Consider the following 24,358-nt stretch of genomic DNA (forward strand, 5'->3'; position numbering starts at 1 on the left):
TTTCCCTCCTTGAGAGGCTCTCTCACAAAGTTGTGCACACCCTTCCCTCGTTCATTTTAGGTTGCATAGTTATCTTTTGCTCTTCTCATTATCCATCATGTAGAGTTGTCAACTTTGTCATGCTCTCCCGTAGCTTGTGTATTTTGCTTTTGCCCTTTTGCCATTGCTTCAACATGTGTGTGTCACATGTCCAATCTAAGTAAGTTAGCTTTGTGACATTATTAGCTCCAACCATAAACATGAATCTAATATAAGTGTTGATGTGTAACTCATTCAATCAAAATCATTAGACATTACGCCAATGTTCTGGAGTCCAAGTGACGCACCTAGTTGATTAAAAGGTCCAATCTCAAAGAAAACTCGATGCCAAGAATTATGGCAGCCCAAAATACTAAAATGATAAAAAAGTCAATTCCATAAAGAAATTTGATGCCAAGAATTACAATAACCCTTAATATAATTAGGACAAACCAACTTTGTAAGTGATATTCTTAGTTGACAAGAGTCGTTTGAATGTTCCAATACTTGATTCTCATAACGTTAAATAGCTACCCTACCATTATTTAAACCCTTTATTGACTCCAAAAAACAAAACATTAATTCAAGTTACATTTTACAACAAAGAACTCCAGTTAGTTGATTTTTATTATACCAAACTTACTAAAAGGGACAAGTATTGTTGGGGGTTGACCGGGCAAGTGGCGATATACTTGGGCGATACTCCACTAGGGTTTCAACACATTCATGAAAGGAACCTAAAAACTCATAAGGGATTGCACAATCCCCCATGGCATCAAAAGAAATGCGAGAAGCTCCCACAATGATCAATCATAGATCTAGCACCTCTCTTATCATCTTTGTGAACCTCCATTGACTCTTGCTAGGCATCCAATTGATTATCTGATGTTGCCATTAAAGTTGCCAATAGTGCTGGAAGGTCATGGAGACAGAATTGAGCACCTCCACATGGAACAGCAAGACCTTCATGGAACTGGGCCACAGCATGCAAGAGCCATTTACTCATCAGACACCCCTCCAAATGAGGATTGCCATTTCCAAGCTGAAAACTCCAAACTATTGAGCGAGTATTCTCTACTATAAAAGGTCCACAATGGTTACTGTACTACAACAGAATACGAGTATAAGGTCCACAACGGTGCTATACTACAATACAATACAAGTATTATTTTTCAACAAGTGTTTCTTACACATCTAGGTTGCCAAATCTTTGATAATGTAACGCAAAAATCTGATCTTGACAAATGCGATTCCACATACAGCATCTTTCTTGCTGCTTTGCACTGCAAATAACTGTTGCATCAAGACTCCATACACTTCAATTGCAGCAACACGGGCCTATTGGGCTTAGTAAAAATGTTTAGTCCCAGGAGACTAGTATTGGATGCACGTCAGCTGAATTAGTTTGAATTTGACTATTCAAAATACAAGCCATGAAAAAATTGGGCATTTTAAAGATCAATTAATTGAAGAAAAACACTGCCACAAATATGCATACAGAGTTCTCATTAAGGATGAGAGTTGTAGCTTTGAAACATTATAGTCTCTATCTGTTATTGCTGTTAAAATTCATATCTTAAGACAAGGCCTTTCAGAGCAAGTAAACTGCATCAAATCTCTACTAAGCAAAGCAGTCTACAAGTACATTCAAATGCCGACATATCTACACTATTAGCATAGACATTGTGACCTTTTCCTATGAATAGCTATGTTAAAATCTGTGAAATGCAAAAAAAATGTTGGAAACAGATGTTATAATGCCATATGCTCTGACCACTGAAAGAGAGGTTTGCCTTGTTAAGCAGACTCTACTTGAGATGTGCGAGGGTTACTGAAATCGAACTAGTTGTACAATCTTTCAGGCTTTTGCAGCAGCGTTTCCTCCTTCAAGAAAGGTTATGCTTGACATACACAAAAATTACCTGGGTGCTGCTTACTGTAAGGCTCCTTAGAAGTGGGGGTTTCAAAATCAAGGTTGGCACAAAAAACACCCACTGCAAATCATATGCACAGGGAAAAGTCTTGAACTCATCTCTTGGGACGATTTATAAAGATATCTCTCTTCTGCAATTTATGTGATTCAGCTTCTGATAATACCTGAGCTTTTCTACGAGCTTTGACCAGGGGTGCTAGTCGACATGCACCTGGCCTTGGAACATCTCTCAGAGCCTCCCTTGTTACTTCTGAAGGGCTGATCCATGTCTTATCGTGGCCCACCTCAGCTTGTAGATGCTCATCCCCTGTCGTGACTTGAGTGCTACCCTCCTGTACCATGTGGCCCTCAACATTACCCTTTAGGACATCTGATTTCACTCTATGCACATCTGGAGATGACAAAGCAAACCCATCTTGTGTTCCATCATCCATCAGAACTCCACAAAATTGAGAATTATGGTGCAGCAGGCTGTAACCATAACTGAAATCCCCTTGAAGAATCTCCCTAGGCTTATCCAGCTGCTCCAATAATGACTGTAAGTCTTGCAATTTCATGGTTATTTTCTCCTGAAACCCTTTCAACCTACCATCATTATGGTTAAGGTCCCTGAACTCAGCAGCACTTGCTGCAAGTAAATTGATCTGTTTTTGCCATGCTTTCCAGAGAAGCTTTAACTCCTTGTTTGCAAGCTCACAAAGAGTGCTCCAAAACGCTTCCACATATTTTTTTATTTCTGGTTTTGCATAGTCAGCGGCATACAAGCCTAGGACATTTTGACTCAAAAGGGTACAGAAACAAGCTTTACATTTCTCAGATCTGCTCCGCTGCATGAGCTGCTTATAAACATGTTTCATACCTCTGAAGTATGCAGTTCGCAATACTTCACGAACCTGCCCAACAAGACCTCCATCAGCACCACCACAAAAGCACCTTGCACGCAAGCGTTGCAAAGATAAATGCCACCTGCTGGACAGCTGCACATAAAGATCCACAGCAGGCCCCACAGAGCCTCCTTCCACCTGAAGCAATAAAAAGCTCATTGAAAACTTGAAATTTTGTGCATTTTCCATTAACCTTTGCTACATCTTAATTTGTTTGTCATTAACCTTTGATACATCTTAATTCATAAATAAGCAGGAACTGGCGAAGACTATCTTGACCACCCCCTCCCTGTTAGAGCTGGGCATTCCCTGGACTGGCAGGAGCAGCAGGTGTAGTTCCCAGGCAGCAACACGTGGCAGCTGATGTGGCAGTTGGACAGGCTGGTTGACCAGATTGCTAACACTGCAGCCAACCTGGTATTTTTTGGCATTTTCTGCTGGCCTATTTATTAGCCCTAGTTTATGTGTGAGATGGAAGGATGCAAGTCTCTTACAACTCCTATGGACATGAATTGAAATACTACAACTCATTCCGATTCTCCTTTGGCGGATGCTACCCATTATAGGCAGTTGGTTCGCTCCTTGATCTAGCTTCTTAATACTCGTGTTGACTTATGTTATGCTATATGTGTGCTGGCCAGGTGCATTGGCAAGCTGCTCAAAGGATTTTGTAGTTTCTACGAGGGACTCTTGATCTTGGGATCAATTATCCAGCTGGTACAAGTGCTACAGACTTGGTACTTACAAGATGGAATGATTCAGATTAGGCTGGTGATGTGGATCATCGGAGGTCCACAACAGGTTATTGCTTTACCTTGGGTGTTGGAGCTGTTTCGTGGAGCAGCAAGAAGTAACCCACGGTTGCCTTATCTTCGATTGAGACGGAGTATCGGCAGCGTGTTTTACTACATGTGAGACAATGTGGCTTCGCAGGCTCTTGGAGGAGCTTGGCTGCCCACAGAAAGGTCCTACCGTTCTACTATGCGACAATGAGAGTTGCATTGCCTTGGCCAAGAATCCTGTGTTTCATGCTTAGACGAAGCATATTGAGATCCAATATCATTTCATTCAAGAGAAGATTTTGGATGAGACCATTTCCCTGGTCTATTGCAAAACAAAGGATAATCTTGTAGACTTGTTTACCAAGGCGCTTCCTCAGGCTTTACTTCAATAGCACTCCAGATCCCTTAGCCTTCTGCCATGTCCAAGATTTGAGAGGGGTGTTAGAGCTAGACATTCCCTAGACAGGCAGGAGCGGCAAGAGTAGTTCCCAAGCAATGACACATGGCAGCTGACATGGCAGTCAGACAAGCTGGTTGGCCAGATTGCTGACCAATCGGCTGCAGCCAACCTGGTATTTTTTGGCATTTTCTGTGGCCTATTTATTGGCCCTGGTTTTTGCAGTCTTTCTCAATTGTGCTCCTAGTTTTCAAGCTGCAAACCGTGGAGACTAGCCTCGAGGCTGACAGAAACTGAGATCTTCAAGGTGGAGACAAACACAGACATTCTCTCTACACCCATGTATATTTCTGCTTATACAGCATTCTTCGCTACAGATTTTGTGTTTCACACCCTTTCTCTCTCTCTCTTCTCTCTGTAGTCACTCTTTGTCTTGGTCATTTGCTTCCACATTGCTTCACTCTGAGAATCTCACGACCCACCCTCTCCCAACACTCCTCTTCCTCTCTTAGCTTCAAGCATGGACGCATCAGGCATTTTACCCTTTAAAATCCTCTGTATAGCTGAATGCACATGCAAATGGAAAGAGGGGTAAGATAGGAATGACAGTGGTGAGGTGCCTGATCAGGAAGCACTAGTCTTGGAAGTCACTCAGCTAGAAGCATGGAAAGAAGAATCAAACAGACTTTAAGAATGACAACAACATGCCTGATAGGGAAGTATTTTTGTCTTGGAAATCATTCAAGGCTGAATGGGAAGCCAAAAAACACTCATTGTAAGGTAGAGGCCACCCATATCAAGTGGGTGAAGATCATCAAAACAGACTGACGACAATTGAAAAGAAGTCAAACCAGAAGCACAAATTTGTGCCCTTCCATCCACAATGTTATGAAATATCTGAAGTGTAATTCCACTGTTCTCAATTAGTCCAACCCACCCAAAAAAATAATGTACGCACAAAGCAGATCTGCATGCCTGTGTGTGAGGTGTGTGTAGACCGCATATGCTAGCACACAAAACCCTGCTATTATTGACATTCCTTCAGCAAAAGAAGTCCTTCACAAGTTATGCTAGCTGATATGATAATAATAGCTATGAAGACTAAAGTCGTTCAGACATTGATTTACACAATATTTTTGCAAGAGGTAGACCTCCAAAAGGGGAACCTATCATAGAGCCAAAAGCCTTCATTGAAGCCAGCTTTCCTCAAAAATTTGGCAATTTTGCATCCAAAAAAAGGCATTCTTCTTGGCATGCCTTGATACTAGATATGCGGGAAATGTGCTTGATGATTATATCCAATGTGCTTTCTTTTTCACAAGTAAGACTCTCTCGCTTTTGTTTCTCACACTGCCTATCTGCATATATTCCCTCCATCACTTGCGCATGTAGGCGTACTCTGGTTGTCCTTTTATATGTCCAAAATTGAAAATTTACAGCATTATTTCTCCCTTTCACATCTTGAGATTTGTGTGCTAATGGTCATCTGGAGATTGGTTTGACTGCTATTCTTTAACTTTATGCTGTGGACAAGATAACTAGGACTTAAGCATATTCCCATCCAAGTTGACTATTAAAAATTCAAATAGTTAAGAGCTTTACCTTCTCCAGGCTTGCTTCTATACGAGCTTCACCACCTTTTAGAAAGATCAAAAGGTCATCAAGAGCCTTCTCAATATAATGTTGTGACACTTGGTCGACAGAACGGAGGAGCTCTTGTGCATTTAGTCCTATAACTTCAGGCTTGAAACCTTGGGCAATATATGGACCAAAAGGGAATTCTCCAGTCTGTAATTGAGCCAGTATCTCCTCCTTTATAGAATTACTGATCTCTTGTATTTCCTTGGGCTGGAGTTGACATTTTTCAGCAAACTTGTCTAGCAAGTCATTTATCATGCATAGATCACCACAATTATCTGGACCCTGCTGTAGACGTACTTCTGACTCGGCAACCCTTTTTGCTTGATTCCATTCTCTTTTCAGAAATTTGATATATGAGGAATCCAACTGCAAAATAAGATCAAATACTTACCTACATGAAACAACCAATAGTGTCTACATGCACTGGCATTTTAATGTGGCATTCTATATCTAAACTAGACATGAGGAAAAGTATCACCTCAAACATTGAGAGATCAATTGGCAAGTCCTAAACCTGAAAGAATCAATGATCAGTGCCTATTAACACCTATCAAGTTTTAGTGAACTGTGACAAGCCTAATGATAGTGATTGTGAGAATAAAAATCGAAGTACAAGTCACTCCAACTCACACCAGTCTGTTCTGTCAAGAGCTTTAAACCCTGCTTTGTTGACTTAATGCAACAACAAAGATCATCTAATTTTGGCGGCACACGAACTGAATGAATCCTCTCCAACAGCTGAGGTATGTTTGTTTCTATGCATCGCTCTTTCAATTCTTCCTTGCTCATTGACAAAGGGCAGCTCTTGTGAGTTTTAGACTCACAGTAAACTTTATGCAGCTTCGAGTTTGAGGCACTTAGGTGTAGTGAAGCACATAAGAAAGGAAGAACAGGAATCAGATAAATTGAATTTGAGAAGAGGGCATTCATTCTGCTCCGTGCATCTTCGATCCCAATACGTTTATTTCTGCACAACCTTGATGATATCCTCCCAAAAACTTTCCTCAAAATGTTTAAAATATTCTTTTTTGGGTCAAATCCATCTATCAATTCCCTTGGAGTCTGACCTTTCTTGCTGTCTTTCTCTGCAATTCCAACAACAATTAAACTACACTGTGTAGTCTCATCCATGAGCATCCTCTCTAAAAGCAGACTTTCAACTAATGACTCTTCTGTTTGGACATCCATCACAGACTTGTCTAAAACAAGTAGAATCAATGATGTACAATCAATAGCATCTCTTGTTTCACGCTGATGCAAAGCCCTTGGATCATTAGTTCCTGGAACATCAAGAAGGCTAACGCCACCCTCAAAGCTAGGAACTGGGACCTCTATCCTCAAGTCCTCAACAAGTCTCCCAAGCTGCTGGGACAGCTTTTGCTTTATGCCTTCCCTCACAAAAATGCGGTCAACAGTGCACCTACAAGAACAACATGTGCAAGGTTTGCATTGAGATACAGTCAAAACTAAACAACTGATGCCCCAAATAAGTGCATATTTTTCAAGTTAGTAGTGCTTTTCCATACAATTCACAAAAGAAAGGACAGCATTTGAAAATTCTTCAAGTGCCATGAGAAAATGAACACACAAAAAGAAACAGAATATCCCTGAGGCAGGAAGTCATATCCAAAAACAAATGTATTGATTATAGAGTACAGACCCACCCTGCTAAATTACTGGCACTGGCATCTTTATGGCCCACAAAGATCTTAAAAACTCCTGAAAGGATGAAACAGCCAAACATCACAGCCAGTACATTAAAAGCAGATCGCCACAAAGCTAAACAGGTTGAAGTTTTCCAGGACCATGTGGAAATACTGAAAACATAGGTAGGGCGTAGGATGACTCGTGATGCAAACAGATGAACTGACTACTAGTTTCACATAGAACTGGCAATTGCACAAACTAGATCACTATTTTCAATAAAGCTTGTGAAACCATAAATGGGTGGCTGCGAGACCCAAAGGCTTCCCTATGTAGAGGTATAGAATGAAAAGAGTGTGAATAATACCCAAAACCCATATATCCCCCCCCCCCCCCCAAAAAAAAAAAAACAGTAAAAAGAAGTGTTTGCTTGCTATGTTGCTGAAAGCACATGATAGTCTTCATCAACTAATCCCCTTGATACAGTCTACCTGCACCACTTGACAAAAAGGAAAGCCCATGTTGAGCTAAAAATGCATCAGCCTGACTTAAACAGCCCCAAAACATGCTTCATTAATGAAGAAACCATCTTATTTTAAAAAGAAGCGTGATCGTAGAGAGTTACTGTATCTTACATGCAAAACCCTAATTTGGGTACCCCAAACTTTCTACAAATAGGCATGCAACTCAGCACTCTCCCTCAATCTCATTTTTGCAGGTTTCAAGAGTCATATCTCTATTACCCACACCTTGTTCACGGAGGACATCACGGTCACAGCTTCCCACATCCATCTGCTACCATCTGGTGCTTAATCCCAACCTTCATCTACATCTTGCAATTGTCGCCTGATACCTTGGAGCTTGTGCCTATTACCAGACCCTTGCATTTGCTGTTGTTGTCATCAATTGGACCTATTGCCATCATCTAGACACTATCACCGTCATCTATAGTCTATTTTGCTGAGTTTCTCTCTCCTTCAACTCTCACCTATATTTCCTACACAATCATTGTCACGGGGACATGAAATTTTAAGATGCGTTAATCTTGCCAATAACATTTGATTAAGTTATTAATCAAATATGTAAGGTTGTTTAGAACATGTGATGCACATGGCAGTTATTTCATGGTAGCAGGCCAAGGGACCCAAGGATGCAATAGGTGTCAAAGGTAAAAGTTGTAATAAGTTATGCCAACTAGGCTTTGGGGGCTAGTTGGTGTCAATTTTGACCCTATGACAATTGTTTGGCCAATAAGTATCAATTGTGACACTAGGGACTAGCATTAATTAATTAATGTCAGTCTAAGGGTAAACAAAGGTTGGAGACCACTCTAGGTTGCAAATGGCCTAGCCAATTTAATTATGGATGCGCACATTTGATTTTGGGCAAGGTCAAAAGGACAAGATTATTTAATTTTGTGAATTAATTAAATGCTTAGATAATATTGAAAATTGGGTTTAGAAGGCTACCACTTAGCAAAAATGCCCGTGGAAACTGAGAAAACGTTTTTGGGGGTTAGGTCTCAACCATTCAGTTAGTTTACAACCTAGGAGAGGGAGGGAGGGAGGGAGGGAGGGAGCTGCTAGTCCATTTTCTCAAAGGATAGCAATTTACTACATGAGACAGCCATCTACGGGGCCTCAGCAAGCAAGAAACTATTTGGAGACGCCTTCCAAGAGCTAGCAATAGCATTGTTGATCAAGTGACAGCACTTTGGAGGTGCCTGGTAGTAGATAACTACATTAAATGCAGGCTGGAGCAAGTAGCAAGCAAATTTTAGGATTTTCTCACAAAGAAAATCAAATCTCTCTCTCATCTTGGCTTTCTCTAACCTTCTCCAATAATTCCTTAAAAGATCTCAGCATTTCATAACCATTCTTAACATATCTCGGCCACATTTGTTGTACAACAAGAGAATTTCTACTATAAACCCTAAATTTCTACAAAAATTAGGGTTTGATAGCCACCTTGAGACCCGTGCCAACAAGAATAGGCATCCTACACTAAAATAATCAACACTTGAAATTTGTGGAATTTACAAGGAGTTCAAATACCAAGTCATCCAATGTAAATTGGAACAACATTTGGCCAATTGGTGGTTCCGTTTGTGCAATTCTTGGATAAAAATCAAGGGGCAATTGGCCTAACTTGCTTGTTGATTGTATATACAGCAAGGGACTTTTGGATCAACAGAGAAGATTATGGAATCTCAACTTGTACACTATCCACTAGCAATTAAATATAAAGAAGTACCAAAAGGGACACCAAAATTGGAGCCAATCAAGTATCTATTGTCCAAGGTTGTTAAGATAATGTGTACATTTCAATTTATGCTCAATTATTAATTGTTGTAATTAAGTGCTTAATCAAGTTTTACCACCCTATCCAAAGAGAAAGGCTGGTTCCATCATTCCATCATTGAACTACCACTCAATCCCTTGATTTGGTGGGTCCAAGCACCTATTTGCAAGCTAAAGCTTTGTGCTAGTGTTGATTTTTGCTCTCAACTAAGAAATTACAGCAATATGTCTTCATACAGTGAGATGGAATCAAGCAGTGATGATGCCTCTCAGTATGAACATTCACATGGGAATAAAAGGAAGAGAGAGATTGTATCCAGAGTTAAGTATGAGGTAATATGGGCCCTTCCAAGTGTTGAAAAAGATCAATGATATGGCATATCGACTGAAATTACCTCCACATTGCCGGATACACAATCCCTTTCATGTCAATTTATTGAGGCCTTTTCATGATGATGTGCCAAAGGATATATCTGCTAAAATTCAGCTTGAGGTTGAGGAGCTAAATGAGATCTTGATACCCGAGCAGATTGTGGCATATAAGGAAAGAAAGGTTAGAGAAAAAGTTTCCATGAGATATTTGGTGAAGTTTCAAAATTATTCACCCATGGATGTAAAATGGATGGAAGATGATGACTTGGCAGATCATCCTCAATTGTTGCAACTTTACCTAGATACCTTTTAGTTAGAGCCGACTTTATTTTGGGCGTAGTCAGGTTTAGCAAAGCAAGGGTCTAGAGTATTACGTGATGCTCAAGGGGGGAGATAGCACTTCCACTCTCCCAATTGTGGACAACTCTCGTATGTAGTGGATCTCAAATGTATTCAACATACATCCAAGGTACTATGCTAACAGTGTGCCTACCATGGGGTCACTACTCAGTGTACTAGTCATTGTGAGATGCATGCGGATAGGTATGGTTGTCACCGTGGCTCTAAGACTACTTTTGTATCAATTTGGAATCAATTCATGATCAATTGGGCAAAAGCTCGGATCTGTTTCAGCTCAATTTTTTATAAGTTTGAGAACCGTTTATGGTCACTTTTGGAATGAGTTTTGCATCAATTGCTGATCAATTTTTACAATCAATTGAGAGGTCACATTCGTAGCAGTTGTCATTAGCAAATCATCAAATGATCAGTTTATGCTCAGATTGTGCTCAGTTTTCCATGGTTTACAATTGGTTCCATGGACAGCAACATGTTACTCAATACCATTGACAGTTTCAGCCATCGTTTATGTTGAGAATATGCTTTATGATGGTTTTGAAGACTAAACAGTTGAGAAATATGAGTTATGGATGCATCCAATGGTTTTCTAGCAACAATTGTGGACTATTTTTCCGTTTTATGTTATGTATATGCTTGCTGGAAATATTCAGTACGTTTGGGTAAATGGCATGGTTGGACAACAATGGCCAATGTTGCAACTATAATGACTTACGGAAATTCAAGTGCGGTATGCTTTTCCTTTGGCACAATGCAGTGCAATCGAGAACAATTGCAAGGATTTCAAGGAGAAGATTTGTCACAGGAACATGAAATTTTAAGACGCTTTAATCTTACCGATAACATTTGAGTAAGTTATTAATCAAATGTGCAAGGTTGTTTAGCACATGTGATGTACATGGCAGTTATTTCATGATAACAGGCCAAGGACCCCAAGAATGCAATGGGTGTCAAAGATAAAAGTCATGATAAGTTATGCCAACTGGGCTTTGGGGGTCGGTTGGTGTCAGTCTTGACCTTAAATTTGTTTGGCCAATAAGTGTCACTAGCAACACTAGGAACTAGCATTAAATAATTAATTAATTAATGCCAACAAAGGTTGGGGACCACTCCAAGTTGCAAATGGTCTAGCCAATTTAATTATGGATGGGCACATTTAATTTTGGACAGGGTCAAAAAGGCTGAAATTAATTTTCATGATTATTTAATTTTGATAATTAATTAAATGGCTGGATAATACTGAAAAATAAGTTTAGAAAGATACCACTTGGCAAAAATGCCCATGCAAAAAGTTTTTGGGAGCTAGGTCTCAGCCATTCAGTTAGTTTGCAACTTGGGAGAGAGAGGGACAAAGCTACAGGTCCATTTTCTTATCGGAAAACAACAATTTGTTGCAAAAGATAGCCATTTGGGGGCCTTAGCAAGTAGGGGACAGCAAAGAGACACCTTCATGGGGCTAGCAACAATATTCTTGATTAGGTGACAAATTTTGGAGATGCATTAAATGTAGGTCAAAGCAAGCAACTTGCAAATATTAGGTTTTTCTTGTGAAGAAAATCAAATCTCTCTCATCTTGGCTTTTTCTCACCTTCTCCAGTAATTTCTCAAAAGACAATAGCATTTCTCACCCATGCTCAACAAATCTCAATAAATTCATTGGACAATAAAAGGACTTCTGCTATAAACCGTAAATTTCTATAAAAATTAGGATTCGACTGTCACCTTGAGACCCATGCCAAGAATACACATCATACACTAAAATCAGCACCTGAAATTTGTGGAATTGACAAGGATTTCAAATGCCAAGTCATCCAATGTAAATTGGGGTAACATTTAGCCAATTGGTGGTTTCATTTGTGCAATTCTTAGGTGAAAATCAAGGGGCAGTTGGCCCAACTTGCTTACTAATTGTATGTACAACAAGGGGCCTTTGGATCAGCAAAAGAGATTGTGGAATCTCAACTTGTACACTATCCATTAGCAATGAAAGATAAAGAAGTACCGAAATGGGCGTCAATTTTGGGGCCAACCGGGTGTCTATCGTCCGAGATTGTTAAGGTAATGTTGTGCATTTCAATTTATGCCTAGTTATTAATTGTTGTAATTAAGTGCTTGATCAAGTTTTACCCCCTTATCCGAGGAGAAAGGTTGGTTTCAGTCACTGCTTCTAGCTATCACCCAAATTTTCTCTCTCCTCGAATATCTACGTTTTTACTCTCCTCACTACTTGTCCACATCAAATCCAGCTTTCCTAGCTAAGTTTGTTGTTTTTCGACACAGGGAGGCTGCCTTGCTGCGTTTCGCAATCCGTTTGGAGTACAACATACTCTCCAGCTCATAATCTCTACCTTGATACCAGAGATACGAGAGTTTGAGGTTCACTCTATGCTGCCTAGCTCTTGTAAGGCTCAGTTATTATCTTTACCAATAATTTAAAGCTTTCATTTCTTATTGTCTTAAACTTCCTTACACCTTAAGGTAGAAAACGAAATAAGGTTGTGCTCGCCTTTCTTGAAGTACTCTCGATTGTGGATTAGGGTTAGTGATAAACGATCCACTGAAAGATTGGTGAGAATGTCCCATGTCATCGAAGAGAGAGAACCAAGAAAGAAAGGGTCGAAGCGGAAGTCTACAACAACAACGTATGTTCATTTCTAATCTATTGTTTGAATTGATAATATGAATTACATTAGTCTAGAGGCATATACAAACACCTAACCATAAGGTCTAACCAATTAATCTCCAACGAAACAATCACTCCTTCATTCACTAAGCTTCTCTGTAAACATAAGTTAGTATATACATTCGGTCAAGAAGATCCATTAAACTATATTAGTCAAGAAATCCCTCCTAGTCCTAGCTAGATATCTAATAAGAGCCCAATTAGTGTTCCTAGTAGCGATAGTAAATTAGACTTAGATCAAGATTGGTCATAGATTTGGTAGGCAAAAAAGAGAAAAGAAAATTAAACATCATACTTTTATACTTCAGTATAGGAAACACAAGAAAGGTTATGTAGATAAGGTTAGAGCTAAACTAGTTAAGTTAGAAAATAAGATTAAGAGTTATAAGATAAAAATAGACAAACTCAAAAAAGGAGTTAGAGAAATAATCTGTTGTTATCCCGAAAAGAAAGGGATAAAACTAGATATCATCAATTTTGATATCAAAACCCAAAAGTCAATATCAAAGCTACTTAGAGTTTGCCGAGAGTAAATACTCTAAAACAAGATGTAAACATAAACAAACTCCCAAATTCCAATCATAATTTAGTCCCAAGTTATACCTATGCAAGATTTGTGCCATTTGTTGCACAAAATGAAGCTGGCTTGTGGGAACACAACCAATTAATTTGGACCAACCTCTACCTTATGACCAAGCTAGGTGTAAACACTAAAAGAGATGTATAAGTTTTAGAGATTATGAAAGAATTAAAAGATATTAAAACATTAAATATGACCAACAAAGAATGAATCAAAGAACTTGCTCTATCCTTGGATGGATTCGAAGAAGTTCAAGAAAAGCTAAAGAACTTAAACAATCTAGAAGACTTGAAAGAAGCCTTAAAAATGTTAAAGCTTGGCACTTGGGATCGTACCCTTGATGGAAAATTATCAAGGATATTAGAAAAATTACAAAGTAAAGATCAATATGAACATATAGAATATAAATTAGATATTATCATGAAGAAATTTGGCTTTATAGAAAGCCAAGATAAGATATAGACACAAATATGCAGGTAAATGTTAAGATGATTAGGAACATAGTTAGAAAGAATTTTGAGGAAATAATTAAAGACACTTATACTGAGATAGAATTAGAAATAGGTACTAGCTCAGAGTTAGCTGAGAATTTTAAAAGAAGAAAAAACGAAATAAAAATTGTAAATAAAAGTGTTAAGCAAGCAGTGTTAGCCTCTGTTATGGCCTTAGTACAGACAGGCGAAGAAAGAGCAGAGAATACTTTAGTTGAAGCTAAAGAAATTGTGAACTCTGATATTTCTGCCTTTGAAAAAACAAAACAGCTAAACTCAATATTAGAAGATATTGAAGGAGTAGCTGTTAGAGAAAAACCATATACCCAAATTAGATGAGAAAGCCCAGGGCCTCCTTATATAAAAGATAATATAAAGGTATTCAACTTAAGGAGCGCAAAGAAAAGAAGCTGCAGGTTTTGAAATAGATTTTGTCAAAGCACAGCAGAATTATCTAGATAGGAAATTAAAAGAATTAAACCAAGTAATAAATATAAAACCTAATAGGCGTTATGAGGAAATGACCTTAGAAGAGTTACAAGAAAAACACTTAACCAGTGAAAAAGAAGAATAGGAACATATAATGACAGAAATTTTTAATGAAACAAATATGAGAGAAGAAGAAGATATTTGGAACACTAAGATGAACCAAGCATAATCTAGTGGATCAAATATAACTGAACTACCTAAAGGAAAGCTACCTATGGTACTCTACCCACCATATACTAGTCTAACTAGTAGAGATAGCAGCAGAAGTCCTGGAACTGTACTGGCACATAGTGAATTTGACAATTCCGGTTACAGTGTAAACAAAGGTAGTAATATAATGTTCAAAGAAGGAAGGCTTATTCCAAAAACCACTCCAGAAAGAACCGTATCACCTCATGGTGTTTACCTTGATTTAAACTGCCCTTTGGAGGCAGATAAAACTGTAGAGTATTGGGCTAAGGCTTGTGACTTGCCATTCAAATACACAACTGGGATCCACGTAATACCTATAACTTCTTAAACATGCTTTTATAGGTATGTTTCTAAGTGGTTCCTTTCTGTTTTTATTATATTTTTTCCTGCTACTTAAGTTGATTTCTTCCTGTTTTTATCTGCATAATTCTGCTGGGCTTTGACAAAACCTATTTCAAAACCTACAACTTCTTTTTATTTTTGCTCCTTAAGTTGAATTACATTTTGCATAGTGTGTTTGTTGCATGAGCACTGTATATTCAGTAGTCATTCACTTTATTATTCATTGTGTTCACTGTCTCTGAGTTACCCTAGCCCTAACTGTGTTCTGTGTTTATCAGTTTGTGCTTTGTTGTACAATTGGTTTTGTGTTTTTTGCATTTAGAGCATTTCTTCACATAGTAACAATGTGTACTCTCTAAGAAACCTTGGCCTTTGATCGAAAAGCTCATCTACAAAAGCAAGTACAACAAAGGGGTCAAATGACTTCGAACACATTCACACCACTCCAACCTCCACATCCAAACATGGATAGAAGCGATCAAGAGTGGGCCTCCCAACTTGCTTCTGCCCTGATCTGACATGGGTGGAGAACCATTGGACTAACATGGAGACCATAGACCATATCAAATTTATACCGCCGATGAGTACGATCTCATCCTTATACATAGAGCTTGCCAGGAGGTTAAAAGTAAGCTTGAGTTTTCTCCTTTAGATTCGGTGCATAGAACTAATGATTTTGCAAGACCTTCAGGATCTCCACTACGGACTAGCCATCTGCAAGTGGAACCTAGCTCAAATTACACATCACTTCCACAGTACATCTATTCTCCAATGCCAAGTACAAACCTATTATTTCAGATTCTATGCCAACTGATTCTATATTTTTTGTTGAATCGAGGGATGCTCATCAAGAAGGGACTCTTCAAAACAACCTTTAGTTTCTAAATAATGAGAAAGACAAGTATTTTTTTATGAACCCAAAACTAGATAAGAAGATGAAAGAAGAACTTGTAAGTATTCCATTCCTTTTCCTTCAAATGATTTTATTTCTCTTAGTCAATTTGGAGTAGATGCCTCTTCATCTAATGCATTTAATGGACAAAAGAAATCAGTCATATTCCCACAGCAACATCCATCACAAATCCATTTGGGCTCCTACCCATCCCTCCCTCATCTTCCATTGCACCTTCCTTTCCGCTTCCATTAAGTGCACCCCATTATCCACCACACACCGCACCAAGGCCTTCTACACATTTAGGCACAATATTTACGATCTCTACACACTTGTTTCCGAGTGGTGTACCTGTGATGGAGGCTCGACCTCCCACACACACACTTTCGAGTTATCCCTCTCGGAGTGCATCCTAGACATACTCCAGTATGGATCATTTGATACCATAGTTTGCCTCTACAGCATTACCTAGTGGACCATCCGTCATTATGTTGTGCCCTAGTTGACATTTGGACAAGGCTGTCCCAGTGCCTCCACCTCCACCTACAAGATCGTATGGACCTATGTCTGTTTTAGTACCTCTGCAGTAATCGACACTCATTGAACATCAGCATTCTATTTCTGTCTATCCACCTTTACCCCCTCCTCCTTACCCACCAACAGCTTATCCTTCACCTTACCCCACTTATCCATCTTCACAAACACCTCATGGTTCTAGCTCCTCATCCGCCAAGCATGCTTATTAGTGACCAGTCTCATTTCAATGGGTCAAACTACACTACTTGGTCTAATTTGATCAGGCATGTCTTAGCCTCTCAAAACCTATGAGATTTAGTACAACCGTTGGAACCCCAAGCTAATCCCACTTGTTCCATATGAGGTCGTCCGTTCATGGAAGACTCGTAACGCCCCTGCTATTGTTGAGCTTATGCAAGGCTTATTGCCTAAGTTTTACTCTCAACTCCAACATTTCAACTTAGCATCCAAGCGTTGGGCACACTTGATTGACCACTATGCAGCTCAAGATAGGACCCATCACATCTATTTGGATTATAAGCTCCAAAACTTTAAAATCAAAGACAAGGATGACTTGAAAGTCAAATTGACTGAGTATCAATATCTCCTCGCTGAATTCTCAACCATAAGGACTCCTAAGTTCTTTGACAATCAGATTACCCTATTCCTTAACAAGCTGCCAAGAAAATATTTCCATTTCGTACAGCATGTAATTTCACAACCTTTGATGCCCACGTTATATGAGTTTTGAGTGTCAATTGTTGCATAACGCATAGTTGTTGAATCAATTTCATGAAACGTCCTCGATAGAGGGAGCTCTTGTTGCATCTTCTCAGAGCGAGCAACAGGACACGGCAAACAAAACTCGAATTAAAATCAAAATCAAAATCAAAATAAGGCTAGTGAATCCCAAGGAACCACTCAATCTCCTCTTAAACATGGATGGCAAAATGTACCTAAGAAGAATAGGTATTATCAACATTGTCAAAAGGTTGGCCATTATAACAACAAGTGTCGATCTAAGGCAAGAGGCACACAACCAAAACCCAAAAATCAAACCCCTGCACCCTAGTCGGGTAACCCCCAACAGGGGAAGCACGGTGGTGGCAACTCTCACCAGGGGCAGTGGCAAGGCCAAACCCACACTGCCACCAGTCTGCCATCACAATCGGCGAACTACTCAACTCCAAAGGGTTTGTCTAACTAGAGGCCACATCATCTCCTTAGAGACATCGGATGTGAGTCTCGTTCACATCTGCAAGTTGCCTCCTAATGAGATACATGCAAAGGCCCACTCGGCACAGTTGACTACCTTAGCACATATTTGACTTATGGACAGGGTAGCTATCCATCACATGACTCCTATAGCAAACATTTTGCTTTCCCAAGCCCTTGCAACCGAGATTGTTCACATAGGAAACACTCTTGGCAACTCCTCTATCAAGATTTAAGCTGAAGGTCATGTTAATTTTCCCACTAACCAATGTCCGAATCTCGCTTCGCTAGATGGTGTCTATCATGTCCCCCAACTTGGGGTTGTTGTCCGTTCAACAGCTTTGTCAATTGGGGTAAACAGTTTTCTTCACCGCGACTACAGCCAAGATTCTAGACTCTTAAATTGGTTTAGTGATTGCTTGAGGCAAGGCACAGCCTAATGGCCTTTACCACATTACACATTTTCTTACCTAGCCAACTACCGATGATTCAGAGTTTCATTGCTTCCAAGCCTTGATTACCACATGGAAGCCCAAGAACTCTAAGAGTCTTTGGCATTTTCGATTAGGACATCTTGGCTACAACTCTCTTAGGACCTGTTGCACCAAGGGATGGTTGAGGATCTATCACACCTAAAACTATCTCGAGAGGTCTATAAAGCATGTCAACTAGGTAAGCAGTATTGTACACCCTCTTCTCAGCAGTCCATCACTTGTGCTACGGAACCCCTTATGCTTATTCATGTAGATCTTTGTGGTCCCACATCCACTACCACCCTAAATGGCATGTTGTACTTCTTTTTTATAGTGGATGATTTCTGTAGATATATGTGGATGTACTTCCTCACATAGAAGTCAAATGCCCTCACTTATTTCAATGCTTGGGTGCTACTGGTCCATAACTAGACTAGTCATCATGTGGTAACTATGAGGAGTGATTTTGTGGCGAGTTTACCTCCCAACAGTTTTCTGAGTTTCTACAAGAGCAAGGCATTGTGCACCAACTCACCTCTATCAACTCCCCTGCACAAAATGGAGTCGTAGAGCATAGGAACCAAACAATCATGAGTATGGCACGCTCTATGTTGTTCACAACAAAGCTCCTTGAACGCCTTTGGATTGAGGTTCTTAACACTTCTATGTACATCCTTACGACTGACTGCAACGGTTCCTAAAAAGACTTCTTACAAGGCATTTTTTGGCTCTAAGCATGTTATTTCTCACTTTAGAGTTTTCGATAGTCATTCTTATACGCACATTCCTAATAACAATATAGAAAAGCTCACCCCTCGAGCAGATCTCTTGATCTTTGTGGGTTATTCTTCCGAAGCGGAAGTCTATCTTTTGTTTAATCCTCGAATGAACAAGGTGATCTTTAGGATGTTGTTTTTTATGAGAGAAACAAAGTGCCTCTCCTCCGTTCACATCATTTGAGATTATGCCTACTAAGGCAAATCTACTACCCACTTCTAGCCTTCCGCAAATACTTCAGCTCTCATGCCTCCTCCACGAGCCACGTTACCTCATTGGTACCAACAGTCCATGCGGGATTCGGAGATTCTTCCGTTGGATTCCACTCCAAGGGACCTTAGAAGGCCTACTCGGCTCGCCCTATAGACTCCATATGTATCACTATTTACAGCTGATTACATTGCACATTTTGAGTTGGACAGTTAGCAGGAGGCTCTCTAGGGCTCTCTATGGCATGCAGCCATGGAGAAGGGACTAGATAGTATTGATCGAAATGGGACTCGGGCATTGGTGGATCATCCTCATCACAAGCTGGTTATCAAAACAAAGTGGATTTTTAGGACCAATCTGACAATACTTTAGACAAATACAAGGTCCGCCTTATAATGCAAGGTTTCATGCAAAAGCACAACATTGACTATGAGGAAACCTTCGCATCTACGGCTCGGTTGACATCATTTTGTCTATTGGTTGCACTCCCCACTGATCACGGTTGGTCGATCTATCATATAAACATCAAAAGTGCCTTTCTGAACGATTATTTAGAGGAGGAAGTCCATGTGGAGCAACCTACAGTCTTTTCTTTCACTGACCGGACTAATAAGGTATTTCACTTGCAAAAAGCTCTTTATGGGTTGAAGCAAGCACCGAGGTCTTAATACCACAGGATGGACGAGTTCTTATGGACTCATGGATACCATTCTATCCCCTATGATCCAAATCTATATATATGCACTACTAGCATGGGGGTCAACTATGTCCTGCTATACATCGATGATATCTTACTCACTTGCTCAAATTCTGCAACTCATCGATACCATTCTACCCTGTATGATCCAAATCTATATATGTGTACTTCTAGCATGGGGGTCAACTATGTCTTGGTATACATTGATGATATCTTACTCACTGGCTCAAATTCTGCCCCTATGATTCAAATCTATATATGTGTACTACTAGCATGGGGGTCAACTATGTCCTACTATACATTGATGATATCTTACTCACTGACTCAAATTTGCTGATATCAAGGCAAAACTTTGCTCTACATTCGAGATGATAGACTTAGGTTTGTTGTCTTATTTCTTGGGTATGGAGATTGTTAGATCCAAGAGAAGTATCTTTTGATCATAGCAGAAGTACGCTCTACAACTGGTGAAACACTATTGCACTGATCAGACATGGCCAGTGGCCACATCTCTTGATCCCACTGTCCACCTACATAAGAATACCTTGGGCCAAACTTTTGATGCCCATACCTAGAATTCTTTTGTAGGAAAATTACTTTCATTGATTCATACTATACCAGATCTTGCCTACTCAGTTAGTTTGCTTAGTCAGTATTTTACTACACCCAGAATGTCTCATTGGATTGCTTATCTTTGTGTGTTAAGATATTTACAACGTACCTATAATTATGGACTAACTTATGGTCATGGCTTATGCTTCAGCTACACTAATTCTGACTGGGTAAGTGAAACCAGCCTTTCTTCCGTGGATGGGTGGTAATTCCCTAATTACAACTTGGTTAAAGCAACAACATTTATTGCAAAACTGAGAAATGTAAATTAACTCAGAATCTTGGACAATAGACACCCTGTTGGCCCCAAAATTAGCGCCCCTTTCGATATTCCATCTCCCCTTGCTATCCAAAATGACTAGCAACTCTTCAATCTGATTTACCCCTTAATTCAAGTAGTTAATTGGACTTCATCCGCTTTGATGGAGATGAAAAATGCCCCAAATTCATTGATTTACTAATCCCTCCACCTGAATTTGACTGAGAACAACTTCAGCCCTGTTGAATCCAAGTCTTTGAGCTTTCAATTTTTGACATGCTTTCCAGAGATTGTTGCTAAACCCTAATTTTTTATGCAAATTAGGATTTACAACAGACAAATCTAAAATTTCTCAACCTCTGGTGATCTCAATGTTGTAATCTTCGAAGCAAGGCTATAGAAAGGCCGGGAAATGAGAAAGAATGTTGAGGAGAGAGAAAATCCAAACTTTCTTCGCAAAGAACTAAAGAAAAAATCAATCATTTATTGCTATTGCCCTATCTCAACAGCCTGTAGATGTTGGTGCCTGCTGCAAACTAGTCTTCTCCTGCCTCTAGCTGCCTCAAAAGGTCCTCCAATAGCTGCAAATCAGACTTGCATCATCCTCTCTCTCTCTCTCTCTCTCTTGCAGGCTGAATGCACTAAAATGCCTCTCTACAACCTCTAAACATGTTTTTCAGTCTTGCATGGACATTTTTTATAGTGGTAACCTTCCCAAATGGTTTTTTAGTATTATCCATAATTAAATATTTTTTTTCTATATTTAAATACTGAAAATTAATCTAATAATTATTTCGATGCCCAAAAAAAGAATGACTCGCCAATGATTAAATTTGCTAGGCAAATTCCATTCTGAAGTGTCCACGTCGCCAAACAACTAACACTTATGGCCAAATGAATGACCTAGGCCAACAACTAGCACTAGATACCACCAAGTACCTGTGCAACATAACTTATAGCAACTTTTACCTTTGACATCCCATGATTTTCTCGGGTCTCAAGCTTGTAGATTTACTCTAACCACAGTTACACCTCACATATGCAACATTTACTTAATCATGTAATTAAAAATCAATCCAAATGTTAAGTGAGATTTCAAAAATACATGTCCTTGTGACAACCCTCCCCCTTAAAATCCTTGCAATTATCCTCAATTGCACTTCCAGATACATTAAAAGCAAAATAGTGGACTGGAATTTCCACAAGGCATCATAGTTAACACAACATTGCGCACTATTGCTCAACCATCCCATATACTCAACACATACTGAAAATTACCAGTCAATCATAGCATAACATAAGACTCACAAAGAATCTCAAAAAACATTGTCAAATTATCATGTGACATGTCTATTTCTCATGAGCTCAACTCATCTAGCAAAACCAACCATAGCATAGCATAACCCATGGCTAAAATATCAATGGCATCATAGCATATGTTGTTGTCTTCAAAACCAATTGAATACCACCGAATATTAATGATCATACATTGAAAACCAGCATTCGTTAATCAATCCCCAATGATCATTAATCAATGCAAATGTACAATTTCAAAGCTGCAATGAAAATCATACCCATCTACATACCAAACATAGACCAATACAATGAATAGTGATCTCTTGGCAAACATATTGTCAGCTATAATACCTTGAATGTATGTTAAATACATTCAAGATTCACCATATACGAGAGCTGTCCACAACTAGAGGAGTGGAAGTGCTATCTCCCCCTTGAGCATCAAGCAATGCTCTGAACCACTACTCTATTGAACTTGATTGAGTCCGAACCGAAGTCATCTCTAATTGAAAGGCATCTTGGTAAAGTTGCCATAACTAAGCATGGTTTGCTAAGTCATCCTCTTCCATCCACTTTGCATCTACTAGTGAAACAATGTTAAAACTCCACCAAGAAGCATATGGAAACTTTACCTCTAACTTTACTTGCCTCAAATCTCCACTAGGTTGTAGGCCTTTCTTCCCCTTAAGCATTACGATGCTTTATGCTTTCACATTGTTGCAATTCCAACTTAACTAATATGCAACATTGCATCCACTTGAGAAGCCCCTCATGTGTACCTAACATGCTAGGAGCACCAATTGTATTAGAAAACATTCTTATTTGCATACTTTGGACCATTGTGATGTGACTATGCATGGGAATTTGCATATTACTATCCATATCAAGAAACATTTTCCCATATGTTGTATGCATTACTAGCTACTATTCTCCTCATGACCAACACTATATGGAGTATTTGCATAACCAGCATTAATACCACGAGTCCCAAACACAATGAGTTGCATATATACATTGCCAACCTTGCCACTTTGTGCCCCAACATCATGCCAACATTGTTATACATGGGGTTATGCATATTACCATCCATATCCAAATACATTGGGCCTTATACACTACACATTGGTTGTTGCATACCATAAGGAGTTGTGTCATACATCTCCGTATGCGGTCCTTGACCCACTATAGCATGGAAACTAGTGCCACCACCAAAGTATCATGGTTGCCCCATCATTGCATGCATGCCCTACTGTCCAAAAAGCATTGGATTGGGACTTCCAAGTTGACCTTGCACGTGCATCAATTACCCAACTTGCATCATTTACTTATGCTCACTACCCACATTTGGAACATCAAGCTATTGTATTGGCTCTTCATTCCATGCATCTTGTTGTCCCGAAGCTCTCAATTATGATTTCCTCTTCTTGCCTTTGCTGCCCTGTTTTAAGGGTTTAAAAGCGCATAAACTGAGGATCATTTGTCAATTGCATAAAAATTTCAGCTGCTGACCTCAACTGATCTTTACACTAGTCATCAACTTTCTCTTCCTCTTGCTGGTCATCAGCTTCAAGAGACCTAGAAGGACCCACTTCTTATCCAATTCCCTTATTCTCAACTTGCTGTCCATACTCTATGCCTTGTCCAATATCAAGCATTGCATTTTCCACAATACTTTGTGAACTTCCAAATTGAGAGGCATCATCCTTGCTTCATCCCATCTCACAATCTGAAGACATTCTTGTTGTTATGCTCAATTGATTACAATTTCAGCACTAGAGCAAAGCTTCCGACCTTCAATCAAGTGCCTCAAGCCCACCAATTCAAGGAAATTGATGGTATCTGAAACCAGTCTTCCTTCCGTGGATGGCTAGTAATTCCCTAATTACAACCTAGTTAGAGCAACAACATTTATTACAAAATTGAGAAATACAAATAACTTACAATCTTGGACAATGGACACCCTATTGATCCCAAAACTAGCGCCCCTTTCAATATTTATTTAACTTAATTGAAGAAGAAGATGATGTACAATAGGATTTTCTCAATCCCTTTCGGTATTCCAACTCCCCTTGCAAGTCTTCAATCCAATTTGCCCCTTGATTCGGGCAGTCAATTGGCCTTCACCCACTTTGATGGAGATGGAAAATGCCCCAAATTCATTGATTTGTTGGTCCCTCCACTTGAATTTGACTGAAAACAACTTCAGCCCTATGGAATCCAAGTCCTAGAACTTTCAATTTTTGGTGCGCTTTTGAAGCTATTACTAAACCCTAATTTCTGCTGCAGATTAGAGTTTACAACGCCGA

General features: G+C 39.4%; 1 protein-coding gene across 4 annotated transcripts in view; it reads right to left on the reverse strand.

Moving 5' to 3' along the window:
- Positions 1-659: 659 nt before the first annotated feature.
- Positions 660-24,358, reverse strand: part of LOC148020626 (uncharacterized) — a 45,157-nt gene continuing 21,458 nt past the window's right edge. The window contains exons 4-8 of one of the 4 annotated variants that reach the window (XM_087698422.1): positions 6,286-7,075; positions 5,617-6,021; positions 2,116-2,973; positions 1,209-1,301; positions 661-1,118 (exon numbers count right to left, since the gene is read on the reverse strand). In XM_087698422.1, the coding sequence (XP_087554548.1) occupies positions 1,116-1,118; positions 1,209-1,301; positions 2,116-2,973; positions 5,617-6,021; positions 6,286-7,075 (2,149 nt within the window). In that variant the 3' untranslated portion in view covers positions 661-1,115. Of the gene's footprint in view, positions 1,302-1,336; positions 2,013-2,115; positions 2,974-5,616; positions 6,022-6,285; positions 7,076-24,358 lie in introns of those variants that run through there. The other 3 variants (XM_087698423.1, XM_087698419.1, XM_087698420.1) reach the window with 3 other exon arrangements.

Source organism: Lygodium microphyllum, chromosome 18, assembly GCF_053477565.2.
Source record: "Lygodium microphyllum isolate KBCC chromosome 18, Lygodium_microphyllum_v1.1.10, whole genome shotgun sequence".
NCBI lineage: Eukaryota > Viridiplantae > Streptophyta > Polypodiopsida > Schizaeales > Lygodiaceae > Lygodium > Lygodium microphyllum.